Here is a 12,725-nt window from a genome sequence, read left to right as displayed (position 1 = left end):
CAGGGATCGTCTCTTTTTTCTTAAAAAACCCAGAGCAAGCGAGCTAACGCACTCCACTAGTCCGCCCATTACTGATGCTTCATTGGTCTTCCCAGCTTTTCCAGCCAATTCCTGCTTCTGTGTACAATTTGAGGTCAGCAACATCTCTGAAGCTAACCGAGCATCTCAATATCTGGCCTGTCGACTCAGAAACCAAGAAACAAAGCACACTTCAATCCGACAATGAAAACTGATTGTTATCCAGTGTTGATCTCCAGACACCTGCTGATATTGATGCAGATCCTTATTTTAGTCGAGTTAAGAATTTACCACCATTGCACTGTCTCATCATTATAGACATCAATACATGTATTGACACTGGTGTTGACGGTGATGTCTTTAAAAATCGTTCCTTCTATATGGACCTAAAGAAAATCCAAGATAAATGCTTGGGTCAGACTGGTTGTAAATCCCAGGGATGATTGGTCACTTGTTTGGTCACTGGGTAAATATCTTGCCCTGATTGGTCTGGTCCCTGGTTGCACCCTGGGGTGTCATATTCTATGACAGGCTCATACCTCATGCCATGGAGGGGAGGAGCCATGTTGAACTGGTAAAAAGACTATAAATCTGTACTGTCAGGACGACAAGTAGCGCAGGAGTGCAACACAAAACAAATTCTCGCAAAGCACACACTACAACAACGAATACACACAACTCAGTCCTTCCATTGTAATGAATCACTAAGTGCTAAATCAACATGGGAGGAGGAAAATATGTGTCAAGCTGAAACTGGCCTGCCAAGTTGAGTCATTTTAAGACTAGGCCACATCTGAATCCATATATAATGGCTGTGAAAAACATTTGTCCCTACGGCGACACTAATAAGACTTGTAGCCCCACACTAAATGGGAACAGTTGTATCAAGTGGCATGTCTACTTCTGTAAAACGATACTAGGAGCATACAGAAAACTTCCACACAATTTTTTTGAGTCTTGATGAAGAATTCCATTGGCCTACAGAAAGCTGGCTTTAGTCGTTCTTCGGTGGTGTGGGCAAAAGTGAAGGAAAAGAGGAATGGGGGGGAATCATTTAGAAAAAAGGCTGGATATTACTGACAACATGGCCAACTGAAAAACCTGTGCTTTACTTTAACAGGGATTCGGGAATTCAAGGGTCCGCAAAGCGATACCACAGGCCAAGCTGCAGGATAGGGGTAGGGGGGGGCGGTGTTACACTAGAAAGCCGCATAACATCTCTGGCAAATGTAAGGCTCAGAGGAAGTTGAAAGGGAGATTCACAAGTATATCTACCTCACCGGCCTGAATGTTAGCATTTCCTGTTGCAATGTTTCAGGGGATAAGAGGGGGATCATGCTACGGTCACAATTAAAGAAGCGCTGTAAATTTGCCTCTAGAAATATTCTATTGATGACAGTAAACGCAGACATTTAATTGCCTCGGAATGCTGTCCTAGAAATAAACCAAAATCCTTCATAGCAAGTCAAATACCAAAGCCCAATATTCAGTAACAGCATCTACTGGCCTGCTAACAGCATTCAGCTGCAGGACAAGAGCAAAGCCTTCCCACTGATCCCCACAGAGAGGAGGGAGAAGAATGTTACTCCAGTATTTCTCAAATGGCCCACACTATGAGCAAAAAAAAACTGACTGCACAGCTGCTACAAAGTGGCAGGGTGGGCGGCAGCACCAACACCTGTCTCTGACAAGTCCCAGCATTCACACTGACTCTGGTTTCCTGAAGTTGGCTGCCTCGCAGTCAGGTGACAAACGCCAACATACACTTCCACTAACAGCAAATGGACACACACACACACTCAGAGCACTGAGAGCATTAGAGATCTTCTAAAACTAAGAGCCATTTAGTGTGATCCTTACCACTTAGGAATATTCTGTATCATGGTGAGAAGGGCCAAACCCTCTTATCTCTCTGATTTCACATCCCTCCCCCCCCCCCAGCTGGCTCCCACTCACTCTGTGGTTAAGAGCTGTAAACCAACACTTCCCCAGTCTCTCATCCGCTACCCTACATGACTGTAACCACCAGATTTGCATACCGCTCAACTTGCGTAACTATCGAGTGTTTTGGTCCCAGAAGAGGATTACTGTGTACAGAGCTGACCACCACCAATCAACTTGAAATGGAAAAACAAAAATACTTTCAGACTGGACTGAACCCCCCCCCCCCTAAAATGATGTATCTGTGTATCCTTATCTAGAGGAGAGTGAGCAGCAAATAGGTGAAGCAGTTTAGCAAGGCTGGAGCACTGCTTTTCAAGAGTAAACATCGGCATCCACTATATAATTGTAATTTAATTGTAAACTTCCCTGAGTTTACTGGGAGTATCAGTCAATCTGGGTCAGTGTGTGTAATTGAGTCGTACAGTTAGTCCAAGACCAGTACAGCTGATAGCACTGATGTAAGTATGAAATTTACACCCACAACAATGTATTTCAATGACCACAGGGCTCATGCTCATTTGATAAAATAAAAAATAAAACTACTACTGGCCATAACAAGGAAACAAACAATTGTAATGTCTTTTTCCAGAGAGGACCCTATTTATTTGGACTATTTTTGATTGTTTCATCACATTTAATTATTGATCGATGAGAGCTTTGGTGGTACTATTCTGCACCACCCACCCCCACATTCACTCCCACCACCAAAACACTCACTGTCTCTCCCTCCCTCACACATACACCAAACCCTCTCTCCACCCCTTCCTACCCCCACCTTCCCTGACTAATGTGCCTTGACACTCATACATCACCCGTAAATTGGCCAAATGAATTAACCACGGCCCCTGCTTAGCGTTACAGGCTTTAAATGGATTTTCCCCTCTCCAGGTCTGACCAATAATTGCATTTATCCATCTTGTTGAAGCATAGGTTTACACACTTGCTAACATCATGCCAATCCCAGCTACATTTTCCGCTCCAGTGATGGGAGTGGGAGGAGATTTGTCATCGGATCATAACAGGTAATTCAAACAACAATTAGTTCGATGACTCTACCGTATGTCAATGTCTGGCTGCTTGCTGGATAAGTTGGAGCATATAGGCCCTTCCATCTCTCTGTCTTTCTCTCTCTCCCTGTCCAAACTCCCCGGTTTGTTGAGATGAATTGAGGCTTGCAATTGTACAATATCAATCATCCAAACCTACAGGTTCAAGCAACAACAACCAATGGCGGTAGTACCTAAAAAGTAAATAGGGCATGTGAGTGTGTAAGCGCACACACTCACAGAGGGGGTTAGGGCTCTCCGAGAGCTGTGAACACTGCTATTGGAGGGGGTCATCCGTACACTTGTGAGTGTTTGAACAGTAGTGCATTAGACACTCTGGGGCCCACAGAACAATTCAGCTATGTAAACACAGAGGGACTTCCTTCCCTCCAGTCCTTCAGGCCTGCGCTGAGATGACCCACTGTTTAAACAGCGGAGCATTCCAGCGCCTAGGCCGGCCTAAAGCAGCTGGTCTCTAATGCAACGTCTGAGCAAGATGCCTGACCTGAGAACTCTAGGCTTAACATAAGAAGGGTCATCCTCTGTTGTCAAATAAATGCTTTTACAGACAGAGCATGGACTGAATTGACAATGGAATCCCTGCATGGCCATTCATGGGTTTCTTCATTATAGAATTTTGGGTTACATGGTTATGTTTGTTTTTAAAGAAGCTAGGCTAATTAACTGAAGAGGATTGGGAGCTTCCTAGACTATTAAGGGTTAAAATGGAAAAGTTTCCATCCCGAAATTTTGCCACATGTTATGACAAAGCCAGCCATTTATTTTTATTGATATTTGAAAAATGCAAAGCGCGACGCCCATAAAGATAAAAAGGCAGTAAGAGCAGGATAAAGAAACTCCTCGTTCTAAAGGGCACTGTGACGTACATCACATGGTCTTCCACCCCCGCAAAATGTTGTTCCTCATTCCTTGATACAACCTGACCACACCATGAACCACCAATACATCTAACTCATCATTCAATCAAATATCCCCTCCCCCCTACCTCAGCAGGTTTAATTTGGCACCTCGTCAGTTCATTTGGTGCCCCGTCCGCATCAGTCCCCTCCGGCTGAGAGCGCAGGCCACTCATCTCACCTCAGGCCAGTTGTCCAAACATTCACTCAATTCACTTTTACCCCTTGGGGGTGGCAATTGACAATTCACTCAATGGCAGGAGTCAATTTGTTCACTTTTGGAATTGACCCCAAACACCACTGACACCAATCCCTTTTGGCAGACTAGATTGCATTAACAAGGGGGTGGTGCTGGAAGAGGACTTACAGCAACACATTCTATGGAGGCACACACACAAACAGAGAAAACCCGACACCACCACAATCCCATACATGTTTTAGCCTACTGTTACAGACTTACAGTTGCCTACAGTATGCCACAGCACCCTAGGAGTGTAGCGCATATAGGCTGCACACACAACATGTGAAATTTGCATGAAATGTTATCTACTGTACACACATTTACATTTGTTTTTAGAGTGGTAATATTGTTGTCTGTAACTGGAACACTTTGGTTTAAAAGCTGACAGATGAAATTCTATTAATTAATTTTATTCTGGAATTGGTGCGCAAAGCATAAAATGATCTACATTGTGTAGGCCTATAAAGGGCTTAGATTTCATTAGCCTTGTGCATTTTTTACATACAGTAATCTCTGCAACATTTTGTTCTAAATCCTACAATAATCCAGAGATTAGTAGATTAATTTATTTCTGCTCTCGCTACAAACCTCGCTCCTGTTCCCAGCAGTTAGAAATCTAGCACTTTTAACAAAACTCAAGCAGACAATCACCTTATCACTGCCCTCTCTCTCGCTCTCTCTCTTACACACACACACAAACAGACCTACATGCACAAAAACAAGCTAATCCCTTGCAATTAAAAGTTTAATTATAAGATTAAACATACATGGACTAGAGTTTTATCACCTTTCACTTCTCAATTATGTGCTTAACGCATGCAAAGGCTTCCAAGGATGTTTTAACTTATTACTGGTATAGATGGAAAATTATAAAATAAAAGTATTAGAAAACACTTTAAGACAACAGACAAACAACTTTTACATAGTTAATATTTCATTAAAACAAACTGACAAGGATGTAACGTAACAGGATGTTCACATGTTCACATCTTTTTGTGTGAAATTTACCATTGTAATGATAGGAGCCAAACATGCCATGTATTTTTTCTCATGATTCAACATTCTAGAGCATTTTGCCACGTCCATAAAAAGGTTGGCCTACCACAGGTGTTCACTGGATAATAGCATTGCTAGTCATCATCTAGTCCAACGTGATCATTAAACACACCTGCATGCCGACACACCCCATGCTCGTGCTCGCACACACTCTCACATATCAGTTGAAACTAACGGACTTCTATTACTAGTCATAAAGGGGGTTTCCAACAGAGAACATGTCAGCCTCAGTGCACTATGACCCTCCTCCAAGACTCCGTTCAAAAAACTTGGCAACCTGGCCCTGCCAAATTCCTTTACTGTCTCACTGCCGTCTCCTCAACACTTTTAGGGTGGACAGTTTGATGGTGAAGTGTAGACACAGGAGGAGGTGAATAGTGGGAGAGAACTAGCCAGATTCATTAGCCAAAAAAGCCACACACATGGCCTGTCTGTCAAGCGTAGCAATAAACTCACCCCCAGCCCACTCTCTCTGGGTCCCGCTGCTTTTTTTGGGGAAGATAAATTTGAGGCCTGGGGGGCACTATTGTTTGGACATCTAACCAGGAACTGTCGCTGTTCTCATTGCCCCAGCATTAACAGCAATTATGCGCCCTATTCAACCAGCCTTTGTGTCACCCTCCCCCCCCCCCACCCCACCCACACACACACTACCAAACACTACCAGGGAATTATGAATGGGCTAACTGAATAGACTACGCATACTCAGTCCAAAAATACTTAGATACCAACAGGTCTTATCCTTAGCAATGTGTTGCAAATGTTCAAAAATGTTTGTTTTATTTAAATGTGTATTTCAAAAAAGTAGGCCTTCATTCATCAATATATGTGAGAAAATGTGAATGTCCGTGTCCATTTCAGTGTTCTGGTCAGTTATCAAAATTCAATTACACCATAGAATGTATTTTGTTATTAATATAAAATGCAGTTAATTCAATGCTAGCACTACATACCAATGCAACCAACATGGGTTTTTGTCTGGGGCTAAAAAGAACTTATGAATGAAAGCACAATATACAAGTAAGTAAGATTTTTGCTAAAATAAGTGGATTAAAACATACCCGCTAACTTAATACAGTTTTGGATATAGCAACAACGTACAGCAATGTATGTCCAACATGCTCACAGACAAATTATAAAGAATAATGTGATTTCCATGTTTAAAGAAGCCCCAGGTATGAAGAAAACCTAGCCTATATTTAACAGTTGACAAAAGTTGCATTCCAGATGTACAGTAAGATCTTTGTGTTGAGCTGTATGGAAATGCATAAGAGAGAGAGAATGTGGGAGTGTGTGTGTGGACGGGGCTGTGTGTGGGGGGCCACCAGTCCACAGCTGCTAAGCCAATGCAGTTTTTCCCCCCAGACAGAATAGAACACGGCACTGTGGTCCATAGATAGGAAATTAGAAGTTGGGTGGAATGGGGGGGGATTCACTTTCAATACCCCAGTATTGAAAGTGACTTGCATGTTGCATGAAACTGTCTCGTTCTATAAAAGAACACTCGTTATGTTTACATTTCAGGGTTGCATATAGACCCAGACTATTTGAAGCTCCACATCAAATTACAAATCCTTCACTAACAAACAATTACATAGATAGGTTTGATCATTTATTCAACTATAGATAAAGACAGACAAAACAAGTGTTTGTGCAGAGTGAACACCAGCAAACTATTGTTCTAGTAGTGAACCCTTCCTTTGCTACTATTACCACTAGGGAGCTAGCTACTCCCTTCACAACATTTAAAAATCTAATTTGAACACGCCCACAAACGTGTTGGACTGACAGATCCTTTTTTTCTGTTTGGTGTTTCAAATAGATTGATGGAGAGCGATTTTCATACACTCTCACACAGCTCAGCCTGCCAACACCAACTACCAAGACAATTAAGCCCTGGTAGCGAGAGAAGGGGAAAACAATCTCAGTAAATATTTACAGCTCAATTTTTTTCCATTCATCCACCAAGCGTTAACAAAACCTTACTGTACTCTCCTCTCTCTCTCTCCCCCTCCCTTCTTTCTCTCTACATCTGCAATTCATTGACTTTACAATTTACCACATGTCGAGATGGGAGAGGTCGAGCCTCCATCTGAATCACGGCACAAATATGCGAGTGATTTATTGTTTTAAAAGCCCTGGGCCGATTTAGTGCAACTCCACTTTTCCTGAGCATTACTCCTATTGGCAGGCAATGAACAATTACAGTTTGGACTAATTAAGCTCCAAGAATGTGCTGCGAGCTGCTAATGTCTAGCAGGCCCCAATTTTTGTTTAATGGTGCCAAACTTTGCTCGCCCAACTTAACTCACTCAAATACAAAACAGATAGACAGAAAATAAGGACCTTTTCTTTTCCTTGCATGGTATAAAAGAAACAGAGCAGCGGAAAAGAAAAGGAAACAGGGAAGGAAAGAATAAAAGGAGAGAAGAGGGACAGAGGAGTGCTGCTGCTTCCGCTATACTTTGTAAACAACGTTGATTTGCAAGACAAAAGAAGCGCCACCCTCTAAATAAATTCAGAACGCATTTTGCGGCCAGAAGCTCAAAATGTGACCGGGTACGGCTGCAAACCCCCTGTGGATAGCAATTAGGCCCTATTAACATGTAAAGCCAATTTGATAAGGTGTGGGTCTATCCCCTAAATCCTCATTAAACTATCTCCCGTCACCTCACAGGCAAAAGCTATTCAACACACAATCATAACACATATAATCCATAAAATAAATCATTATTATAATTATGAATATACTGTCTTTATCAATGATAAAATACAGGCCATTGCAGTATATCTACAAAAAAAGGTAATGTGACAATTATTACTACTATATCAGGTATTCATTCAAGCAATTGTCCCACAATGCTACCATTTACCCACAACTATGTTAAATCTGTGTAAATGACTGTTTGGGAGCACATTTTTTTATAGGAGACACATTGGTGCAACAATAAAACTGATACAAACAGAAAAATATTTTGTAAAAAAGCTTTTGTTTCAACCACACAATGTCTCTCGCTAGGCTTGTTGAGGAATAGCCACGGGTTTCAGGATAATCTTTTTTCCCGTTAAATAAAGCAGTGAAGACAGGGTGTTGCATTATCTCTGTCTTTTTTTGTTCTTTTAAACTACTGGTAATAATACGTTGAAACCCAATACCTCTGCCAAAAGTCTGCAGGCCTGGGGAATTATGGGGCCAGGGGTGGCGTCAAACATCTTAACATTCATAAGTCTGAGAGGCAGTAAATAAAGCAGGCAGATTTTTGGCCCTGCAGGCCCAATGCCAAAGAGCGGGACAACCAGACCTTATTCTCCATCACACACTGTCCATCCATCCATCCACCCCCCCCTTTCTCTCTCTGTATCTCTCTCTAGACCTGTTGATGTGTGATATTAGCCTACCATGCTGGAGTTAACCCGTCGCCTTTTTAGCAAGCCCCATGAAGCATTAGCATTGGCACAACGCAGGGAGAGAGAGAGGGAGAGAAAGAGAGATGCAAGACAAAACAGTGAGCACCTAGGGTGAGCCGCCCAGGCCACTTCACCAATTCAACCTGCTCCCACTGATCCAGCATGTCTTTGTGTGCAGTTTAGAGAGGGAGTGAGAGGGATGGGAGGGAAAGGGGAGGAGGACAGGCCAGGAAGGCTAATACCCTGGGCAAAACTTTGTCAAATTGTTAAATGATACCCAGCTTTATAGAGCTTTTTAGACTTAGGTGGTTGGAAAAACAAACATTTTCTCATTATAGCCCACTCAGGTCAGACAAATTATAATAACCTCCACACAGGTGTTGGTAAAAAAAAAACAAGCAATAACTTAACCACAGGAAACATGGCAGCATGGCAACACAGAACATTGACGTCTGACAAAAAAGCGATGTTCATTATATTGTGATTATCATAAAGATTAAAAAACATAGACAGCTACTCCATCAAAGCCCTGTATGACAGTAGAGCAAAATAAGCCACTTCTTATCAACAACAACCCCACAAGTCATATTCAGTTACCCTTATAACTTGTTAGAGAGGAAGACAGGTAATCAATGGATAGGTGAATTATTTATGCTTGGCTTAAGTAATACATTTATGAACACAACTGCCACCCACTTCAAAGACATGCTAAAAGGTAGCGGACCTCATGAAGTGGACTTGCTTAGTGCAGTAATGCTTCCAACATAAGCCTTAAAAACACAGGTTAGAATAGTCCTCACTCACGTAAATGGAAAAAAGAGCTCAACGTTAACATCACTTTGCGAGGAAAGTGATTGTACACTTGCAATCCTTCATTGTTTTATAAACCTACTAAAGAAAACACATCAGAAAATAACCTAAGAGTATGAAATATAGGAGGATCAGATTTAAAAAAAATACCACTGATCCATCAGGTCATTTGGAACTTCAGAGAAAAGAAATATTTGATTTCAGGGGGAAAACAAAGTGAAGAGTATGACTAAGACTCTAGCTTTGTCTACCCGTGCTTTCAATACAATGTGCTTTCATATTCAGCAGTTGACTACGCAGAGATAACCTGGGGTAGTCTAGATTTTGAGGAAAATAGCAATTAATATATTGTATATACAAAAGGAATTGAGCCTCAAGTTAGGGATTGTGTGCATACACAAATGGAAAAGTGGGTAAAGAAAGATGTTTACACAATATGGTATGGAATAGAATTTAAATTTGATTAATTTGAGCTCCCAATATATAGAGGTTTATTATCCAACAATTTTCCATAGAAATGTTAGTTTCTCACATTGAGACTTCAAATGAAGGTCAAAACAGGTTACAGACAGGGAAGGGGCTATTGTGCATCGCATGTGTTTAATTGCAAGGTGCACACAGTCCTCTTAACTGAGGAAACAAATATCACTTTCATTATCTGAAGTTGTATGGGGGGTAAGATCATATTTCGTAATGCCTGGTCTTTGCCTTAACCTTGTAAAACAGAAGACCTAGAACAGTGACTGGTTGTTGCAACCATTTAAAATGAGTTATAAAAAACTAATACAAAAAAAAAACTCCTTAACCATTTCTATTGCCCGGTGGGACTGGTGTGGTGGTGAGTAAATATGCATAATTACAGCTGAGTTGATTATCTCTGATAACATGAATTTACTTAAAAAAAAACATGTATGCCACAAGATTTCATGCATTGCGACACGCTACTGCTTCGTCTACAATGCAGCATTATGTATGATTACAACAATATTGTAAATAAATATATTTGTTTGTAAACAAATATTTGCATAAATATATTGTAAAGTAAATGTTTCAAATAATCGTACTGCAAGACATTGTCTATGTTTTTATAGTTTTTTTGACACGCGCAAATTGAGTAATAAAATAACTGTTCGGACTGATTTTGTTTCTATAGGCTTCTATGCTATTGTCAACCCTCCAAAAGAATTTAGGTCAGTATTTTCATTTCAAAACTTGCTAACATTTTATGATTGCACTTTAGTGTGTTGGGGGGAATTGTGATATGCAACTGAAAAAAGCCAATGACTATGCAAATCTGATTGTTGTTGAGTAGCCTATTTGTAATAACTGGAACCAATAACGATTCGTATCAGATGAATACTAATAATTATTTATTTAGGAAATTATAAGAAAAATTGCTGTCGTTGTTAGGCAGATTACATTGAGTATTAAATGTATTTTGACAATAAAAGTTAGACAAGAAGCAAAAACATCCCTTATATTTAGCATGCTAACTACTGTACAAAACAACGACGGCAGACAGCGTTGCAAGCAGCATACATTCCATTGTACAGTTCGTAAGAAGTTGTGAAACTTCTGCCTTGGCTACGTTTTAACATCCAAAACATACCTAAACCAGATAAGACGCGTAAGGCTGAAAAGAGATTGTGTGTCTCTTTTCATGTATCCACATAGGTGTATATAAACGAACTTACTGTGCGTGCAGTTGGAGAAAGAGATCCATTCGGAAGGTACGGGCTTGTAAGATCGGGGATCATTATAAATGGATAGCCCGGGTACGGTGGGCTCTTGAACAACCCTCCATCTTGCCGTTTCGCAGCTAACATGGCGGGGGAAAAGAACAAAACTTTTATAAGTGTCTTTAAAACTTTGAATGTATTTCAGATTCCTGGAGAAATACTCTAGGCACGCTCTGATGGTGTAAGTTAATTGTGTAAAAATCCAAGAGACAAGACCGTGAACAAAAAAAGCACAAACTCACCCTCCTCTAAACTTTCTCTTGTTTTGTCTCTGAAAGTTTCAGATCTAGGCGGAGGCCGTCTTTCCGCCTTGAAATGTAATGAAACATGGGGATTGCATTAAAGAAAGTAAAACATGGGGGAATATTAAACTTTCGGATATCGCGGATCATTGCATATTTTGCGTAGACTACAGATGGGCAAAATTTTAAGAAATAGGTAAGCGAGAGTGGACAATCGATTCCGATTATTTGTCACTTACCTCCGAATCCGAAGAGCTGTTTTGATTCGTTTCTGATTCATTTACAAGAGAAGATTTGACATCTGCTAAATCCCTTTCTGCCGAAGAGTTCTCCGATATTTTTTCCTCCTGTTCCCCTTCGTCTTTGAAGGAAATCATTTCATCGTTCGCACCCAAATCGTCCCCTCCACCGCCGTTGAGCTGCGGCATTTTCCCGAGCAATTTTGGGGGGCAAAAACACAAAGTTTTAAACCCTTGATCTTTGTGATCTAGAATCCGAGTTTAAGTTTAGGGTCTGTATTGGCGTTTTCCAAGCACTGGCGGTTAGTACAAACTAAAAAGAGGGGAATCTTGGCAGAAAAAGAAGCCGGAGATGGAGCTGAGCCGCTCGGATTGAGTGAGTTGAAGTTGGTCGGAGTGGTTTTCAGTTCAAAGGCGGCGCTGATTGACAGATAGAGAGGGATGGAAATAGAGAGAGTCTGGATTCAGGATTATTGACAGGGAGAAACACACAAGAAACTAATGAGATTCAAACAGGGAGGGACTTGAAGTGACGTTTTCATAAATAGGAAGAAAAAAAAGGCTGGAAGAAGCCGGCGGACGAGTGTGCAGTGAAAAGCGAGTGAAGGTAGTTTGGGAGCAGGACAGTGAAGCTTCCCTGTTTGCTTTTGTGCTGGAATAGCAAAATATGCGGAAGATAGGAGTTACTTGTAGACGCGGATTAAACATATGGGCGGTCTCCCACTGAAAATGAATAGAGGACGCTTCCTTTGCTGATATTTTCTTCTCCAATGTAGATTTATCTGACATGTCATGGAATTAGGGGTCAAAGTTTACCAGGCATGTTTTGAGAACAAACTTGAATTAAACTGTAAAAAGCAATAACACACAATGCCCAACTATTTAAATTATGAATCTCACCACCAGTAACTAGGTAGGCTAATTGTTTACTGTTAGGCTAAATAACAAAAAATACTTGTAGTCTACTACATAATGTGTAATGGTTTTATGGCAAAACCTTTCAATTTTTGTTGGAATATTGCAACTCATAGGAGATATTACAAAAATACGAGGTAAATAATTTCA

The 12,725-nt window shown here is 40.9% G+C and overlaps 1 protein-coding gene across 22 annotated transcripts in view; it reads right to left on the bottom strand.

The window, feature by feature from the left end:
* Positions 1 to 12,320, bottom strand: part of tcf7l2 (transcription factor 7 like 2) — a 90,209-nt gene extending 77,889 nt beyond the window's left edge. For 6 of the 22 annotated variants that reach the window (XM_047032612.1, XM_047032620.1, XM_047032619.1 and 3 more), the window contains exons 1-3: positions 11,661 to 12,312; positions 11,422 to 11,488; positions 11,135 to 11,259 (exon numbers count right to left, since the gene is read on the bottom strand). In XM_047032612.1, coding sequence (XP_046888568.1) covers positions 11,135 to 11,259; positions 11,422 to 11,488; positions 11,661 to 11,849 — 381 coding nt within the window. In that variant the 5' untranslated portion in view covers positions 11,850 to 12,312. Of the gene's footprint in view, positions 1 to 11,134; positions 11,260 to 11,421; positions 11,489 to 11,660 lie in introns of all 22 variants that reach the window. The other 16 variants (XM_047032613.1, XM_047032630.1, XM_047032614.1 and 13 more) reach the window with 7 other exon arrangements.
* Between the last annotated feature and the right edge of the window lie 405 nt (positions 12,321 to 12,725).

Source organism: Hypomesus transpacificus, chromosome 13 (genome assembly GCF_021917145.1).
Source record: "Hypomesus transpacificus isolate Combined female chromosome 13, fHypTra1, whole genome shotgun sequence".
In the NCBI taxonomy this organism is placed as follows: Eukaryota; Metazoa; Chordata; class Actinopteri; order Osmeriformes; family Osmeridae; genus Hypomesus; species Hypomesus transpacificus.
The sequence above is the reverse complement of the archived record's forward strand: the minus strand, read 5'-3'. Positions and strand labels throughout refer to the sequence as shown.